The sequence below is a fragment of the Mauremys reevesii genome, linkage group 2 (genome assembly GCF_016161935.1).
Source record: "Mauremys reevesii isolate NIE-2019 linkage group 2, ASM1616193v1, whole genome shotgun sequence".
In the NCBI taxonomy this organism is placed as follows: Eukaryota; Metazoa; Chordata; order Testudines; family Geoemydidae; genus Mauremys; species Mauremys reevesii.
This window is the reverse complement of record NC_052624.1, coordinates 172,945,882-172,966,106: the sequence shown is the minus strand read 5'-3', so window position 1 is coordinate 172,966,106 and position 20,225 is coordinate 172,945,882. Positions and strand designations below refer to the sequence as shown.

General features: G+C 40.4%; 1 protein-coding gene across 1 annotated transcript in view; it reads right to left on the bottom strand.

The window, feature by feature from the left end:
• Positions 1–20,225, bottom strand: part of RREB1 (ras responsive element binding protein 1) — a 147,519-nt gene that overhangs the window by 24,712 nt on the left and 102,582 nt on the right. The window contains 3 exon segments of the mRNA XM_039524397.1: positions 1,861–2,050; positions 17,727–17,866; positions 19,064–19,208. Of these exon segments, the coding sequence (XP_039380331.1) occupies positions 1,861–2,050; positions 17,727–17,866; positions 19,064–19,208 (475 nt within the window).

The following is a 20,225-nucleotide window of genomic DNA, read 5'->3' as shown; positions in this document are numbered from 1 at the left end:
TTTATGCCCAACAATTCCTCACCCTTTAAAGAAAGGTAAATCCTATGCAGAATCCTGGAGAATGCTTATATTACATTTTTGCATACCTAAAATCATATATGTGTGTGTGTGTATAAAATATCTTATACATGTAGTGGTGATAATTATGTGATAAACTGCATTAATATGAACCTATGACTACATCATCTGCTTTCTGCCTACTAATCCAGCTCTTCCAGGACTAAATCTAACTTTTCAAACTCCTGAACAATTTAGTAATAAAAATAATAAAATAAATCAACCTGCCAAAAAATGTTACCTTCTTTCCTGAATGTGGAATTCCTTCATAAAACCCATACCAATCTGAGATGCAGATTGGGATAGTTATACACAGTCCTGCACCAGTGATAGAATTTTGGTCTACTACAGGGATAGGCAAACTTTTTGGCCTGAGGGCCACATCGGGGAACAGAATTGTATGGCGGGCCATGAATGCTCACAAAATTGGGGTTGGGGTGAAGGAGGGGGTGTGGTCTCTGGGGTGGGGATGAGAGCTTTGGGGTACAGGAAGGTGCGTGCTCCATGTTGGGATTGAGGTGTTTGGAGGGTGGGAGGGGGATCAGGGCTGGGGCAGGGGGTTGGGGCACAGGGAGAGGCTCAGGGGGTGCAGGCTCCGAGCAGTGTTTATCTCGAGCGGCTCCCGGAAGCAGCAGCATGTCCCTTCTCCAGCTCCTAGGTGGAGGTGTGGCCAGGAAGCTCGGCATGCTGCCCCATCTGCAGGCACCGCTCCTGCAGCTCCCATTGGAGTGTGTAGGATCTGGAGAAGGGACATGCCACTGCTTCCGGGAGCCACGTAGTGTGGACCCGACCCTGCGGCCTCAGGGCCGAGCCACATGGTGCGGCCCTGACCAGAAAGGGGCCAAGCCGCGTGGTGCAGCTTGCGGGCTGGCTTAAAATGGCTCGCAAGCCAGATGCGGCAAGTAGTTCGCCCACCCCTGGCCTAATATCTTGCAACCCGCCAGAGCTAGAAAACAGAGATTAATCCAGATGGGAAGGAGAGATTACCAGCTTCCTAATGGGGCACTCACTGAACCTGGATGGTCCTGAAGTATTGGACTTTTAAGTCAGGACCTTTCAGTATACAAAATTCTATTTGAGGTCTTTTTTTGAGAGGGACTGTAAATATATTAATTTTAATTTTCTTCTCCTTGTGAGCCGTCTACATTTGGACACATGGTAATTAAGGCAGGTGGGCTTTGCAAGTAGAAGGCTATAAACAAGATTTCCAGTGCAAAATTTTACAACTCAAAAATATTTACAAAATGCTTTTTCTGTAAATTCTGTAGTACGTTCGGAATTCATGCAGGTATGGGAGTAGTGTAAAGCTTTTCTAGGCACACATTTGGGGGAACTGTCTAACCTCACCCAAGGCGTCGCCACGCACAAGTAATATAAATTTCACAAACTGACAAAACCTCTATACCACACCAAAATGTGCATATAAAGAGCAGAGCAAAGCCTATCACGTATTCCTGACTCTACCATGTGTCTTTTATAGGTATTTTAAATGTGGAACAAAACTAATTTTTGGGGGGGAACTGGGAGGAGGAGCAGAGATTAATTTTTAACAGCTCAAGAAGTTTTCCTTTAAAAAAAATTTATAAAAAACCTTTAACAAACTAACCTAAAAGGCATCCTCCAAGATGCTGCTTGAGATCTAACATTGAGAGGAAAATTATGGAATCTAAAATGGTTGAATATGTTCTATAGCTTTCCACCAAACATTCTACAGCTAGTCTCTGCATTACCCAGTACAAAATCCTTCAATTAATTCAACAGATAAGCATGGCTGCAATTTTCAGAGCTAGGGATGTATAATACCTGAGAAATGCGGGGGAATTTCCTACAGGAGAAGTCTGTGAATCCCAAATCATGGAAGCCTGCTGGAATTGAAGGATTGTTCTGAATGAAAGGCTTTCCCAATGGGTCTCTTGGAAGCTGCTTGTGAATAACTGCATTATGACGCAGCAAACCCCGATGGGTGCGAAAGGTAATACAACAAGTGTCACACCTGGAAAAAAAGGAACATAGTAAAAAGTCACAGAGTGATTTTAAGTGTAAGGAGAATGGTCATCTCTTTACACTGGACATGGTATCTTTTCTGTCATGCTAACAACTTGGTAACAGTAAATAAAGTTGTGGCCCATAAAATGCTTAGCAAAACAAAACAGGACAGTTTTTAATCACAATCACTTTCTACCGGCTTCTGGCTAGTACAGTAAGTTCACGGGAAGTTCGAAGAATGCAGCACATGTAACCTGAATGTCACATGTTAACGGACAGTTAAGAGAGACTGGGACCACAGCATGCTGACACTGTTCCCATTGTCTCAAACAATCTACTTTGATAGCTTTATGTTGTTTAGTTTAAGTACAAATTCTGGGACTCAAGTGCTGTAAACATCTTAAAATTGTAGTTGTGGGGAAGGAAGGGATGAGAAGTCAAACTCAATTCAGCAAGCACCAAAAATCATATACTAATAGCCTTTTTAATTATTGTTCACTGTACTACAGAATTTCTATTGACCTTATCGACAAACCTCTATGTATGAAATAGCAGAAACTGTTTTATACTCCACACTGTCATACTTTTATTGGTTTTCCTAAAGTTACACCACTACCTCAAACTTTCTTTTATATTAGAGCAGGGATCGGCAATCTTTGGCATGCGGACCGCCAGGGCCAGGCCAGTTTGTTTACTTGTCGTGTCCACAGGTTTGGCCAATGGTGGCTCCCACTGGCTGCAGTTCGCTGCTCCAGGCCAATGGGGGCTGCCAGAAGGGCGGCCAGCACATCCCTCGGCCCATGCCGCTTCCCACAGCCCCCATTGGCCTGGAGCGGCGAACCGCGGCCAGTGGGAGCCGCGATTGGCTGAACCAGCAGATGTGGCAGGTAAACAAACCGGCCCGGCCCGCCAGGGGGCTTACCCTAGTGGGCTGCGTGCCAAAGGTTGCTGATCCCTGCATTAGAGTATAACCTCTTTGAAAAAAAGCATCTGAAGCAGATTCAAAAGTCTCATATCATACACATACCTCTCATAGTCAATGTATCCCAAAGACTGACGCAGGAGTGAACACATTTTGATACCATGCCCACACCAAACAGCAGCAATATTTGCACAACACTGACTTGCACTATAAATGTCACATTTAAAATTCAGTTTTCAGAATGCAGCAACATTTAGACAGCATGCTAAGATCAAGTGTAAACAACTTGATTAAATATATGGTATCCTAGATTTATACCATAAAGAAGAATTCAAATCTCAACAGTGTAAATACACCTCTACCCCGATATAAAGCGACCCGATATAACACAAATTTGGATATAACGCAGTAAAGCAGCGCTCTGGGCAGGTGGGGCTGCGCACTCCAGCGGATCAAAGCAAGTTTGATATAACACGGTTTCACCTATAATGCGGTAAGATTTTTTGGCTCCCAAGGACAGCGTTATATCGGGGTAGAGGTGTGGTAAGCAAAACATTCACACTGAATTCAAACAAAGACAGATCACTTCTATCAGCAGTACCCTGCCGCTATACTGTCAACTTTGCATTAAGATGTCAGTTTCACAGAAGCAAATGCCAATGAATAACAGTAATTTAAACCCTGCCAGTGGAAATTTTATTAGTAATATTTGTACATTAAACCCTATTCTTGCATTCCTGCTATGCTGTGCTCCAGAGTCAGGTTTTCTGCAATAAGAGACTTACCCACAAAACAAACAGTGTTCAAGTCGTTTGTCCCTTAAACTGCGCATAAGAAGAATTTTTTTGACATCTGCCATTACTAATACTGCAGAATCCCATTAATAAAAAAGGTGTTTTAAAAAAAAAATCACTAGCTGGTCTTCTAACCTGATTTTTGCTAAGCCTTACCTAAATGCATGGCAGTTTTACTGAAAGCACAGTAACTGTCTTCAAGGTAAGAAAACATCCTGCAATTGGAAAGAGCTTCTCTGACAAAGTCCTGAAATAGTCCCCTTCTGTCCTGACCCCTAACTCACTGCCACTGGTGCTCTTTTTATCACTTTGCAAACTTTCATGGAACTTTTTTTTTTTTTAATTCTTCTCTGAAAATAAAGAGATAACCAAGTCACACACAAAGTAGCTGACCTCATATTCCCCAAGTGCTGAAAGAAACGAGTGTGAAGTATATGTAACACTGCTTTTGTTATCATGCTGTGTAGAAGGATAGGACATGATTATTATGCTCTTGAGTTTTAATCTGCTTTATCTCCACTGTCAGTTCACTTGCATATTACCTTAATAATTACTGCCAGCATACTGTCTGCATTCAATTAAATATGGAATCATGCACATTTACAAAGCAATTGTTTACTTCAAGGGCTCTGATAAATGTGATGACAACCTTTGGTCATGCTAGAGAAATACCTATGTGTTAGAGTTCTTAATATCATAATTTGCAGCTGTTCTGTTACTAGATCTATGATACCTGTTATTCTATGATGTAAAGCTTTGTCCTTTTTTTAAAAAACAAAACAAAACACCAGAACAAATCCCATGTGTGAGACCACATGGGAAGGACGGCATCAAGGGTTAAATAATTACCAAAAGAACTTGTATAAACATAGAGGCATAAACTCTTAGAAAGGATGAAATATCAAACATGAAAGCAGAAGTGTCATCGGTAACTTTCCATGGTGCCGGAACAGAGAAATAAACTTTAAAGTATTGTATGTATTATTACATATGGTTCCATGGCTTGCAATACAACCTAGCTACTTTGAAATTAATGTTAGTCTGCTCAGAAAGTTCATTCTGCCGTGTCTTCTTATTATTTATTTGTACTGTGGTAATGCCAATAGTCTCCAATCATAGATCAAAGCCACAAACACACACGCTTGATAGAAGTAAATTTTGTTTTCTATATACTCTAACCTTTCAGATGCAATATATCCTAAAGCACATTTTATAAAGGGATGAGTTAAATACAGGTAAGAGATGTGCCTGGAGGCAAACACGGCAGCTATTATGCACTCTGCAATAGCTCTGACACAGCTCTTTGCATTAAAATCTGTTTTACTGAGAGGCAGGAAACAGAGAGCATAGAGTTCCCTTTTAGTATTTTCAAATGGTGCCATAAATTCTTACCATCTGAACAAACTAAATAGGAATAAAAGGGTCTTCTCTCCATTTAACGTATCATCTGAAAGACAGCACAGCTAATGGAGCAGCAGTGCTTCTTACAGTACCCACAGCATCTGGACAGAACACAGAGTTCTGGAGAGAGTGCTAACAACAGCCAGTTCAGGCTGACACCTCAATGATGCACCGCAGTCCTACCATCTTATGCCCACTGTGTGTGTGATCTATACCGGCTGCCTTTATTCTGTTCTTGTTAGGTTTTCAGGGCCGCCCAGAGGATTCAGGGGGCCTGGGGCAAAGCAATTTCGGGGGCCTCTTCCATAAAAAAAAGTTGCAATACTATATTCTCGTGGGAGTCCCTGCGAGACCGGGGGCAAATTGCCCCACTTACCCCCTCGAGCAGCCCTGTAGGTTTTAGAGGTCTTGTCAGAAACAATACTCAGGAGTTTTTCTTTGAGCAGAGTCCTGATAGCTGTCTGTGCTCTTACACCACATACAGTCTTAAGGATTTGCTAGTCTTGCCTCAGGTTGGCAAGAGACCTGGTTGAAAAATGGCAAATGTTTTCCATTAAATATTAAAAAGAAAAAAAGAGTAGAAAAAATTTTGGATTTTCACAACTGAATTTTCTTGTTCCCTTCCTTCTTCCACCCTGCTGGATGGGGAGAGAAAGAGGAAAGAAAAAGGTAACATGATTTTTTATTTGGTTGGAAAACCCTTTTTGTTCATTAAATGTTTTGACAAAAATTTCATGACCAGCTCTAGTTGGCAGGCAATATTGCCATTGCTATGCTGGGTCCTAGGATGTATAAATCACTGTCCCTTGACTGAACATCTTAAAGCACTATTGGAGCTGTATGAGACAGTCAATAAATACAGTGGAGACAAAGGCATGCCCTGCTCTCCTCCCTCTGATGCAACACACAGATTCTCTTGTGGTTCAGACTCCTCCATCTCACAGACAGAAACAAAGGTTCAGGCAGTGAGTCAGAGAGGAAGGATCTCAGGATTTAAATCGCAGAGTGTAGTGAATAAAAATTCTGTCTCACACTCAACACCTGTTGACATGGCTTCAACTTAGAAAGCTGAAATAAAACCGGCATGAAAAGCCATCACCCAGAAACTTTTGGAACAGCCTCTATCAGCCAGAGACACTTAACTCCAACAGGCCACTCCTAATGCCTCCAGAGCTAACTCTTGGCACCTTGTTTCTAAAATGCTCTCCAAGGACAATGAAGGTCATTGTAAACCCATTCCTGATGCAGAGCGATGCAGATAGAGCTGTAGGCTCTTAAGGTCTCCCAGGATTTGCAAACCTCACTTGGGGTTGTCAGTCTTAATTACAGATTCAATGTATAGCCATTTTGCCCAACATTGTGCGTGACAGTTTTTTCATTAACTGCCAAGGATCTCTGAGCTCTTTGTGTACAATTAATTTAGCTTTCAATGCAATGGCACTACAGCTGTACAAATGAATGCCAATTCTATGACAAAGACATACAATATAAAGTATAGCAATATCTGTAACTGATAAGGGAAGTTTCATATTATACTGCTGAATGGGTCAATAACATACTAAATATCTTCAGATTATTCCATTTTAAAATAAGTTGTCAAGTTTGACAATACACCACACTGTAAATTTTTTTTTATACTTATTTCATTTGTTTAATTTAGGAAGCCAGGCCTTTATCTTCTTGCTTTATGGACAACATTATCTTTCATCTTTTAAGTGAAAAAACACATACAAATGCAATTTTTCTATCTGGAAACCATATTTCTAAGTAGTAAAGAAAATATTTTAGGAGAATGCTTAACTTTTTTTAAATCTGTGCTTAATGGCTTTGGAAAGAGTATGAAAAGTCTGACATGTCAAATAAAGCATTTGAAACACATGGCAAATGTCACAATGAATAAGAAACCCATTACAATCTAACAAGTATGCCCCATGCCAATTGCCAAGTCAAATAAGGATGGGACGATTACCTAAAACACAGATAGAAGTCCATGAAGGATTTTAGTGGTGTGACACCTGAACATCTAAAGGAGGTAAAGACGTTGTATTTGCAAAACAGGTTTCTAGCTGTACTTGATGTAGGCTGGAATTGTTTTAGAATTTCCTAACGTGCTGTAGTTTTCTATAAATATGAATGCAAAGTGAACTTTATCTCTGCAGCCGAATAGCTTTCTCCAACTAGAGGCAACTAAGCGAACAAGAAAAAAGAATAGTTGCAGTGAATCTGTGACTGTTTCATAATGGGCCCCATTTTCAATCACCTTGCACCCTGTGCTGTCATTCAGATGTACTCAAAGTGGGTGTAAAACACTAACATTCTCATCTGGTAGCATTTTATACTTACTTTACATTAGTGTAAAATGCTAGAGAGGGGAGAAACAGGCTCCAGAAGTTACAGGTGCCAACCCCTAATGTAGATGTGAAACACCAATGTAAATTGGGGTTGACTTGGAGCTTAATCCCCATCTTTGTGCCAATGCAGCACATCTACATTATTATAGTAGGGGTTTGCAAGAGTAGTCACACTGGTGCAAATTATCTTAACGCAAACAAGCCCTAAATTTACAAACGTGAGGAAGAAAATGTATCATTTAAAGGAGAACGCTGGTGTGGAAACAATAATTAACATATAAAAACACTTTAATGTCCTTTTGAGAAGTAGTCAACTCTGGGTAGCTTGCTCATGAGGCAAGCCAAGATGTGTAGCACTTATGACTAAAGTACATATGCAAGATAGGTTTACATAAGCAGGGCCTAGTCATTATCTTATTCTCTGGGCTAATTCTAATTTGTCAGCAATGTAAATAACTTTTTAGCAACAAAAAAATGGAATGGCTCTCTAAAACAAGATGCAGAATCACCTTTATGTGTAGTTTACTGTAATTTTTAAGTAAAGGACAGTACAGGCAAATAGCAGATGTCTAATTTGAACTCTTACAATTTTCAATTTCAGTAGTCAATGTCTTTCAAATTCTAAATTATTATACCTCTACCATTCTGTTATTGAGAAATTAAAACAAATACTAGCCTCTGCTTTATGTAAGACCTAGATTAAAGCAACGTTGAAATGTTCCAGAAGCTTAAGCTTCTGGATCTATAGCAGAAGATGACTAAAAAGCTGTGTGGATCAAAACAAAGCTGTTCTGCAAGTATGGAAGCAAACAAAAGCTATGTTAATTTCCAGTCTCCATTTAAAGCAGATTTAAAAAATGCATGACATTTTTCCATACCAGTTTTGCCCTTTTCTAGCCAATATTTTAAGTGACTGTCACTTAAATTAAAACAAACTAGTTATAAAAAACAGTCTATGACAGAATCCTTAACACAAAGCTACACTAAATAAATCACCCAGCTCCTCTCACTTGAATTCCCAATGTGTCAGTATTCTTAAGTTTGAATTCATATGGCATTGCTCTGTTTTCTAGTTCACACCATCTTTAGGATTAATGCCATCTTTTTTAAGGCCCAATGCAAAATACTGTGCTGGCATTTTACAAGGATAATGGAACAAGTTAGGGAGATTACGGAAGATATTGTGTGTGGATGTGATAGGAGAGAGAATGATTACGCCTTCTCATCTAATTTCTTACTTCAAATGCAAAGGTGGGAAAAGGAGTGCAGGGGAATCACAGTTCTAACACTGATCATTTCAACTGTGGAGAAGGCTGTAATAATCCCCCCCAACTTTTTTTTTTTTAATTTAAAATTTTCACATTTTGTTTGTAAAGTTCTTATCAAGTGACAGACATTCCTTCTTGAAAGGATTTCATTGTTCACATTTTAATCTCTTGCCTCCTCTTCTAGGGAGAGATGGGGCAGAAGAAGAATGAATTGGTTTATGCTCTTTTTTAGCCCCACCCAGTTCCAGACATTCAACTCCTTTCTGGACAACCCCCTTCCCTCCTCTGCCTTCCTACCCACAGCCCTGAGAAATGATGTCAAACAGCTGCTCTAATCTCTTCCAGTTGCTGGTAGACAGAGTGATGGAACAGTGGCAGCTCTCTGACCACGGCTGTCTCCCACTCAGCTACAGTCACAGATGTCTAATACATGCCTTCTCCCATTCTCTACCCTTCCAACAAGACAACTCCATTTTTTTTTAACCCAGACTCAGTGCGGTGTGAACACAGAGCAAGAGCCTGAAAAATTTGCTTATTAAGAGTTAGTACAAAAGCTGTTCATTACAATACTACACCATGGAAAATCTGCACAGAGCACAACGCTGAAGAGAGACGTCCCTTGTATAGCATGAGAGGTTTCTGACATAGCAGATTAGGCCTCTAATGCAAGCAGCTCTAGTTAAGTCAACAAAGGTGGGGCTTTTATTTTAACTTTTCCCTCACTCTCCATGGCCTGTTCTCTTTTGCTTTTACTTCTTCTCCTTCCCCTTCAACCTCCTTCTCCCTCCCTCCCCCGATAAAAACAAAACAAAAAAACCCACCCCCCATCCCACCCCCGACCTTGGATGCAGTAAGGCTGGAACCATTTCATCAGACATTCTATTTATAGGATGATGCTTAGCAAGGGCACAATGCTATGTACATTCCAAGCGCTGCACATTACTCTTGCAGTCTGGACCAATGTGTAGAAGCGTGTGCAGCTCTGATATAAACCAGGGTGACGTTCCAAAGACAGTATTTTAGAACTTGCTGGTATGCTGCAGAGTCAGTTTCAGCATTAATATATCATGATTCCCATACTCAAAGTAACTCAGGTGAAGTTGACCATTACCAGATAAAATCACAAATTACTTTTTGAACAGATTACTCGGTTAGTCCCCAGCCTTTTAAAAAATAAGGGGGGGAAGGACTTCACATTTCTGGCAGCATCTTAATGAATTCTGTTTTCTAGCAAATGACTGAATTTTGTAACGTCAAGACAGATTCTGACATCTCTACTTGGGTAGAGATGTGCCTCAGTCTGCAAGTGGCCTCACTGATTTCAATGGAATTATTTATGGAGTAAGGTACTACTTAGCATGAATAAGGGGAGACAGAATATGGCCCATAGTTATTTGTACAACAAAAAATGCTCATTTTCTTATAATTAAGTTTATAACTTTGGCCCTAGAATCACAGAATATCAGGGTTGGAAGGGACCTCAGGAGGTCATCTAGTCCAACCCCCTGCTCAAAGCAGGACCAATCCCAACTAACACTAAAAGATAAGCATCAAGAAAGCTGCTTGACAGAATCTCAGAGCTAGAGCTACATCTGACCAGAAACAATTTTGATCAGTTTTTTTTTTTAAAAAGAACTACTACAAATGTACCAAATATATAGGATTCAGCACCAAATGGCCACAAAAATCTTCATTTGCACAACACACAGATGGGTAAATGTATAGACGTGCCTATGGGCACACAAATGCAATTTTACCTCTTGCACTCTCCTTTGAAAATCCAGTGCTTTGTGTATCACAATGTTCCTTTCAAATACCCAGTAGTTGCATAATTTAAAAAGCTTTTGCAGAAATTAACAAAGGGTATTTGCTACAGAAAAGGGCCCCAATAAATGTTCTCTCTCACTACATTACTTAAGGAGGAAGCAGATCTCTCTCCACGAGCTGGTCTACACTAGAACAGCTCTCTGTTGATGACAACAGGTGTCAGCACTGGGTGCAGCTGAACCTGTACTGAACATGGCTTGCCCTTGCCTGTACTTGCAGCTAAACCATGCTCAGTACCTGTTCAGCTGCTCCCCTGCTGATGCTGTCACTAGCACCAAGTAGTCTTTTTAATGCAACAAACCCTGGGAGATGGGATGGACTAGAACACTAACGACCTGCTATACCAGCCTCAACCCCTTCCCCCCACACTAAGCTCCTTTCTGTAGTACACGCAGGACGTCATCCTGTTTCTATTCTCATAACCAAGCTAGATATTCAACACCCTGTGACATCCTACACAGCTTCGCATAAGGGATGTCCTCTCTGCATCCCCTCACTATCTGATATCCTATCCAGCAGCTTCAGATTCCCAGGCTCACAGCACATTGAGATTTTTGATGTGACCGTGCAGCCTCTATGTCTGAGCAGGACTCAAGTGCTCTGTAGAATTTCCTCGTTCTTTTTTAAATAAAAACACTAGAGTGCACTGTAGCTAAAATCCTAGTCTGTTCTGACAAATCAGCACCAGGACAGATGCTCTAATAAACCTCACCTTGTTTTATTACTCAGTTTTATTTTATTTAGTCAGTGAACAGATGCATTCTCCAGCTTGGCTGCATGGGTTTCTGTTGTTTTTTTGTTTTTGTTTGTTTGGGGTTTTTTGTTTCCTTGAGATCATTAGGAATTACTTTCTGCCACAGTTTATTGTTTGCTTACAGGACTTACCAGTATGAAGCCAGCCTCTGATCTCAATCACATGGGTGACTCAAATCAGCTCATTGGCATTACTCTGGATTTAAACTGGTGTAAAGGACATCAGAATCTGGTTCGTTGTTTCTATCAGCAGGACATTGTTTAAACTCTCCAAGCAAGCAGCTCTTGTGACAGAACAGGATGTCAATGAATTGAACTGACAATGGCATGCAACGGACCCCTTTGGCTTAAAGCCTTTAGCTCCACCCTGTCTAGTAGCAGTCTGGGGGGAGCGATAGCTCAGTGGTTTGAGTATTGGCCTGCTAAACCCTAGGTTGTGAGTTCAATCCTTGAGGGGGCCACTTAGGAATCTGGGGCAAAAATCAGTACTTGGTCCTGCCTAGTGGAAGGCACGGGGCTGGACTCAACTCAATGACCTTTCAAGGTCCCTTCCAGTTCTAGGAGTTAGGATTAGGTTGGGTAAACTATTCTCACTAATGCAATTTAAAATGACTATAATTACAAGGGTGGAATGGCAGGGTTCTTAACTTGCTAAAACCAGAAGGAAGGAGTCTGTGGGTGCATCTATGCTGGAATATTTCATACCTGTCCTCCAGCACTTAGCAACAGTGTATGTCCTTGTGTATGTCAGGCTCAGGATTATTCAGCACAGTGTTATGAAAGTGATTTTCAGATTTACAATGTGCTGAAAAGGCTTGGACCTGATTTATGCTTGCACAGGTACTAGAAAACAGGTATGAAACTTTATAGTGTTACACAGAGCATGCGTCTTTGGTATTGCATGCTACTTCAGGTGGCAGTGTCATCATGTAAGCAGACAAACACAGAACTTTGGGTCTTGGCAAATACGTAAATTCTTTTCATCAGTATTTTGTTTTCAAATGCATTTATTTTGTCATTTTAAAGTCTACAGATATACCCTAGATAAATATAAATGATTTGTGATCTTAAACAAGTCTTTTTTTGTTGTTTACAATCATTTCAGTGCACTTTAAGAAAATCCTACAATTCAGTCTCCTGGCTAGTTTCTTTCTTGGTTGCTGATTAAAGGAACCATCATAACAAAGGGCAAAAATATACTGCTGTAAATGTGAAATAGTCTAGATACTTTTAAAAAAAGTTTCATGACTTTATCAAGTATAATTTTGAAAACAAGCACAAAGGCTGTTTCACCGTGGCTTGACTTCAATGGGACTACTCACATGCTTAAAGTTAAGCACTCCTATAAGCTTTTGCAGGATTGAGGCCTAATACTGCGTCTCTGTGCAGCATCCTGCCACCTACAACAGATGTTGCCAGGAAGTGTAACAAACCCAGCCTGACCTGAACTGCAAGCAGGAGCCCATCTCTGGGATACAGGAACTGATTTCTTCCTCCTATGTGATGTCATACCACCAGGATTCCATGGTTTGAATACAAAAGTTTAAGTAATTATTCTGCTTAGACAGTGCTGGGAACACCACCTAGAGTTAGATTTGCCTATAATGGAAAGTATTAAGACCCAATTTTCAGTTGCTTATAACTTTACAAAACTTTCATTGTTTGGTCTGAAATTTTCCCTTGCCTGGTGTCTGCCTGCAGCTGAACTTTTTGTGAAAAGTTTTAGAAAAATGGATCAGCTGATAAGGAAAAACTGACATCTTCCCAAACTTCATTTTCAGAATGTTAGTAAGTGCTCACAAATGTTTTGTTGAGAAGCTCTAGCACAGTGGTTCTCAAACTTTTGCACAGGTGACCCCTTTCACATAGCAAGCCTATGAGTGCGACCCCCCCCCGGCTTATAAATTAAAAACTTGTTTATATATTTAACACCATTATAAACGCTGGAGGCAAAGCGGGGTTTGGGGTGGAGGCTGACAGCTCGAACTTCCCATGTAATAACTACATGACCCCCTGAGGGGTCCCGACCCCCAGTTTGAGAACCCCTGCTCTAGCACTTCCATGGCATTTGAAATTTGGCATGAGGTGTGTTGCCCAAGGGTGCCTTCACTACCTTTCTGAAAATCTATCCAAATTTGGTTGAGTTATAAGCGTAATAAAAATAATCTTTTTTTTTTTTAAATCACTGCTCTGACATTGTCAGCAGAAGTTTGTAAGATTTCATCTAAGAGCCTTCTACAGTTACCAGTTACTCCATTAGCTCAAGTGGTAAATGTCTTTACAATGGATCTAAAGTTCACAAGCCTGCTGATAACCCATGGGGAACAATATGACATCATGGAATTTCTATTTTATCAGTTTGCTGGGGTCCTGTAAAAAAGTTCAGAGTTTATGATCCTGCATTTAAAGGAACTGTCTTGAATGGCCCAAAAGAGCGCATTTTTCAATCAAGTTAGCTCAGTTAAGTTAGTTTTTAACAAAACAGAAACGCTCTCTGAAGACTCGTTAAGATGCAGGCCAACACATCTGAAGCCACAAGAGCTCTTCTCGCAGCTGCTGTCATTAAATACAAATATATATTTATTTTAAAATGTATCTAGAAGGCTTTTGATAGGTGTTAAAAGCTGGCCTGCAGAATGATTAGCCCCTCCCTCGTCTCTGTTCTGAAGAGAGAAAAGAGCGTTCGCGGTAGGGAAAAAGGTCATTGTGTCCCCCTGAAGCTGTGAAGGAGGAAAAAATTAAAAGCCCTTTCAACTATGGGTACAGATAGAACTGAAGACAACGGGGAGGGGAATAAAGGGTAACCTTTGGTTAGAGTACAATCAGGTGAAGAGATTTTTGGTGTACACACTTTAAAAAAAAAATAATCTCACACTTTACGTTAAGCCTGTTCCATTGTGCTTGCCAAAGGAAAGAAGAGAAACCTCACACGCTCTAGAGGTTTCTCCTCAGGAAATCCTCATGTCTCATACTTCTTGAGTTTTGCTGGTGCTGCTGATGCAGTCGTGAGTTGTCCGTCAGGTGACATTTACAGGCATTTTTCCATGTCTGACAGCAACAGGGAGCCACAAAAGATTCCAGAGAAGTAAACCTCTGTGTGAGATTTCTCCTTTTCCCTGTTGGCTGTGTAGCGTTTCTCGGTTCAGCTAATTATATCAACGCTCGGATACAAACTCACCAAAATAGCTGGAGCCCTGCAGAGAAATCACTGGCTTCTTTAAATAATCGAAGCGGGGGAGGAAGAGGATAAAAACAGCACTGTTGTGCCACCTCCCACTGATAATGGTCACTGCAAGACAGTGAGACAATGTTGCTCTATCCAACTAATGTTGCTAATTAGGGTGTGGCTTCCAGGGAGTTCAATGGGATGAGAGGCTACCCAGGGAGGTTAATTCCATGAAGGAGCTGCACTACCTCAAGCCAATTGTTAGCATAACAAAGGGCTCTATTTATTGCCCAAAGGGTAGAGCAGTTCTTACCATAATTATCAGACAAAGATGCAGGATTTAAGATTTTACATAACCAAAAGGTACTCTCCCAAAAGGAGCCCTCCTCACATAATCAATGGATTAAGTATTGTTTATTCTGCTGTAAGTAAACAATGAGGTACTCACAGCTCTGAGGCTCTGCATAAACAAGCAGCACTCAGGAAGACAATGTCCTGTGTCTCTTTCTTTCATTTCGAACAGCTAACCCTCTGATTTAAAGTTGTTCATTTGACAATCCTGGGAAGGGTAAAGGCCCACCCTGTAAATTAGAGTGTCTCATATGCTGACCCAGAGGCTACAAACCACTGGGCAGTGTTCCCTTTCCAAATTCTTACAAGCAAAAGTGTGTGAGAGAGGCTCTGTTTACACAAGAACCTTTCTGAAAAATGACCTGCTGCTGCTAACACCAGTGCAGTGCTAAATCTACATGATATGGTGATTAAAAACCACCAGCAACATTTTTCTTGTACAGCGTTTATGCCTCTGCATCCACTAGGAGAGCTACATTGGTGACCTAGATGGTGGGAAAAGGCTAGTGCACTCGGCTTCACAGCATTTGTATGTGTGTGGAGGACAGACTAGTCTTACAACAAGAAACACAGACTCTGAAAAATCAGACAATGTGGGAAATTTTAAAAATAAACAAAACGTAGTATACTATTGGGAAATTTCCCAGATCCCAATAATCGATGGCCAGTCAGTCACTGATGCAGGTGCCTCAGTACAGACCCCATGTATAGGCAAGGAAGCCATGATTTAGACTGGTAAAGTATCACTGGGTTTCAGGCAGGGTACACCATATTTGTCCTTGTCTAGACTAGGAGAAGTATGCATTGCTGCAGCTACACTGGTGATAGGACCTTGACAGCCTCAAGGATTTTTGCTTTTAACTTAAAGACGACAAATAAAAGTGGGTATCTTTTGCTTCCCTGCACTGCAGTGACAGCACAACCAGCTGCCGTGGCTATCACATCCATGCCCTTTCCCCTTGTTTTTGTTTTTTTAAATTAAAAATCTCTAATTTGATTAAAACCTAATACTTCACGGGGGACCAGTCTGCTATATTGGGCCAGCCCAGGGCAAACAATGCCCTGGGGCTTGTCTAGACTAGGATGAAAGGTGGGTTTTTAAAACATGTTAGCTCGCGGCGTTTCAAGGTTAGCTGGCCAAGGTGACCCATAAGCACTAGCATTTTAGAAAGTGTTAAAACATTTTACAAATACCCCTTTTATCCTTATGTGGATAAGCTCTCAACGAGCAGCCTCACTCCAGCACACTCCCACGCAGCCTGCTCTCCGTGTCTCATAGCTAAGGAAACTTCAGTCCTGCCCAGGAAGCACAACTGCACCAGCGTGAGGAGTATAAATGGGACCAGCATGAGTCACTACTGCTAGGCTACAGGGAGAGCCTATCCCCGCATGGCAGCAGATTACGCTGCTCCCAAGGTAGGGGGCTAGCTATGCTGCTACCTTCTATCCATTCTCTGGAGCAACAGAATCCATCTTGCCCAGCTTAACTAAGTGCAGGCTCACGAAGACATCATGGCTCCATAAAAGCTCTAGAACTGAGCCATCAATGACATGCTGACTATACTGACATGCTCAGTTACCTGCTCAATAAGTGCATTCTGTGGAGTGATTATCTCAGCCCTCCTTAGGCAGGAGGAGATGGGGAATATATAGAATACTGACAGAAGCATCATTTGCTATTTTGTACTATGTATAATTAAAATATACTGGACTTATTTATTAGTAAACCCTGTTTAAAGAATTGATACTGTTTTGCTGGATTAAATTTAGAAAAAAGCACTTCGCCCTTTCCCCCACTAAGGACTACAAATACTTGTGATTCCTTTTAAGCTTCTTTTATATATTTTGACAGAGTAATATCATGATAGTGTAACTATGGATAATATCTGATGTGGTTTTAAGTTTATTTGCAATACAATCTATCTGATCTAACAAAAAGTTTCACTCCAACCCTGCCCCACACCATCCAGTAGAAAAACAAATCCTCAGAAATAGAAATCTTTTCAGAAGAGTAAAGAGTCAAATCAACAAAGGTGTCCAAATACTCTGTACATGAGATGCTCTTCAAAAATAAACTTAAGATGCAGCCATTCCTCATGAGTTCGATTTACTGATGTTCCTAAAGGGGAGATATTTGATTTCTAAGTATTTAAACCAGACTTGAAATCTGTTATTTATGTCCTCATGCATTTGGATTTACCTTTTTCTGTTATCAAAAACAGGAAATGTCACAGCAATCACTCAGACAAAAAATTAAACCTTCTTAACCAAATGAAATGACAACAAAAAAAATTGTCTAACTGTAAATTTTTATTCCTTTAACCACTATTTGATACTTCACATTTCAAAAGGTAAAGGAAAAAAAGTGTAATTTTTGGTAAGGTCGCTTCTTATACATGGGAATTCCTCTGCCCGTATTCAATTTCTTCATGACTGGCTACTATAACCATCCTCTCCATCCCATCCTTCTTCTTTTCCCCCACCCGTAAAAGAGGGGAGTCAGTTAGTAATTAACACTTATAACAGGTTTTCAAAACACTCTGTACATAGACCTGGTCGAAATTTTACAAATTTCAAGTTGTTTTTCCATCAAAAATTTGATTTGACAGCTTCCTCCTTCCCCCTCCCCCCAAATTCATGAGTTTTTCCAAACAACACTGAATTAAGCATCACAGCATCCCTGTGAGACAATCTGTACTACTCCTCATTTACAGATGGGGAACCTGGGGCAGAAGGGTTAAGCAACATGTTCGAAACCACAAATGGAGTCCGTTAACAGTGTAAAAGGTGGAATGGAACCTCCCACACCCTCCTCTGTTGACAGGGAGCATGTCCAAGCCTATTTCTTACCTCAGTGAGGTATCTGGATGGGTCTCCATATGGGTCTCCAGCCCATACTTGCATACAAATTCTTTGAAACACACTGGACAACGATAAACTTCCTCCTCAGCCTTCTTCTCCACTTCACTGGACTGAGCCTCCTCGACAACCTTCAGAGAGATGAAAATGCCCGTCACAAGGACTACACTCAGTGAGCCAAACATGCAATCCAGACAGAGTCTTTCTGTCACAATGTACCAGCCCATGACTTTGCTACAGGCTACTGAAAATGACTCACTCCAGAGACACACAGCGTGCTGCTGGATCAATAAGATACATTAGCTAAATGTTGACTAGTCCTTTAGAAGGTACGGCTGCATCACCCCAGATAATCATCTCTTATGAAAACTAAACAATTTATAAACAACTTTAACAGGGAAGAAAATGCGCACATGAGATGTTCAACTCCGCTGACCATTTAACTAGCATCATTACCCCTCCCCCATCACAAACCAGGCTGTCAGTCTAGGTTATTTATGCCAATGAATCACTGCCAGCCTCTGACTCAAGTGATCCAGAGAAGAGCAGTAAAATTGTTCATGTTTTCTACAGACATCTAATTACAGGAAAAAAAGAATGCACCGAAACAAGCGATGTCTACACTGAGTTATTGCTAGCCTAAAGAAGGTATAAAAGGGCCACTGTCAAGTTAAATTTGGCATCGAATGTATGTTTTGTATAAACCAGCTGTTATGAAACTAACGCCCAATAGAAATATTGTATTAAAAAAATGCCAATAGCAACTTTTTTTTTTAAATAAAATGAATATTTCCTTGCAGCATTTGAAGCGTAAACACTGCAGCAGCATGCTAGTATGGGAGAACCTCAATGTGAAATGGACTACAAACCAACTATAAATTTTCCAGAGAAAAAATTTAAACTGTTGTCAAGATTGAAAGTAAATATTAGTGACTTGAGCTTTAAAGGCCTTCCAAGACTGTTAGGTTTATCAAAAAAAATAACACAATCCTCCAGCCATCAGACTGAGTTTCAGCCTAAAATGGGTAATTTATTCTCCATCTAATTCTCCATCTAATTTTCATTGTCCAAATTGAAATGCAAAAAGGAAAAAAAAGCTTAAATAGTGAAATGTAAAAGAGATGTTGAAATTCTTTCAATTTGAATAATCTAACATGTTAACACAGGTAAGAACATCTGTGTTTTAAAAATATATACGATTTTAACAGTGTTTTCTGGATAGGTTCTTTCATGCACAATTAGGTAAATATCAGATACGAGAGGTTAGGAAATCAAAATGGGGAAAATGGTGGCCAGGAAGAGATTCTGCAACATGCATTGTAAAGAACCTTTTTTGCTGGGGTTCGTTCCTCTCTGTCTGTCTCAGGCTCATGACTAAGTTTCCTCTTACAGGACAATCGTCTGCGCTTCAGAGGAGATGGGGGAGTAGTACTTGCAGTGCTGTTTGGATCCTTCTCGTGAATCTTCATGTGTCTAAGTAGGAGAGGGAGGAAGACAGCCTTTCAGCACCCAGATCAGGATTCTGAAATTCAGCATAGTTTTAATCCAAATACCATTCCAAATATTTGACTTCAAGTAATAAACACAACTCCCATAAACTGGATTGTGCTTTTCAAGCAACACATAATGTAGGGCTTGATCCTACAAATGCTTACTACCGAGTGCACAAGCAGTCTCGTTAGTAAGTGTTTGCAAGATGGGGCCCTTAAAATTCATTCATGCTGGATGGCAAGAACCCTTCTTTCCCATGTCAGAATGTACATCAGCTGAAAATGGAAATCACATGGCTTAAGGAAGCATTACAAAACTTGTGGACATGTCCTATACATTTATGAAAATATGAAGTCCCCACAATTTGATTTTTATAGCTTAAAATTTATAAAACAAGGTCAATCTTGTTCTATGTATCTTGCAACTCTGCTAACTGTACCAGGCATGCTTATAAACCTCCATATCACCCAATTTTTTTTTAATATATTCATGTTTCACACAAACCAGCAGGAGGGGTCTGTATTTTACTGAAAAGGATTGGTTTATAAAAAGCACAGATGCATTTTAAAGTTGGAAATAATCATGCACTTATAGACACTAATTTATAAAATGCAGAGTTCGGTTCCTCCAATGAAAGTTAAATAGATTTTTCAGGTTAACCGAGGCCTTTATTATATAACGCGTGGGAGGAAATGCAGGCCATTAACTCATGTCACCTTGGCCAAATCACTTGAGCAATCTGTGCCTCAGTTTCCGCATCTGTAATATGGAAATCATGGTCATCCACCTTTACGAGGTGCTGTGAGACCCTTGGATATCGTAAGGATATTATAAATAAGTAAAAAGCCCATTGAACAAACCCAGGGATGTTCAGTTACAGGAAATATTGTACCACTTATAAAAGTGTTTCTTTTAACAACAAATAGTTTTGGCTTACATTGTACTAAACCTTTTATTTATGCATGAGCTTTTGGGGAAAAAATTCAAAAAGCACCTAAC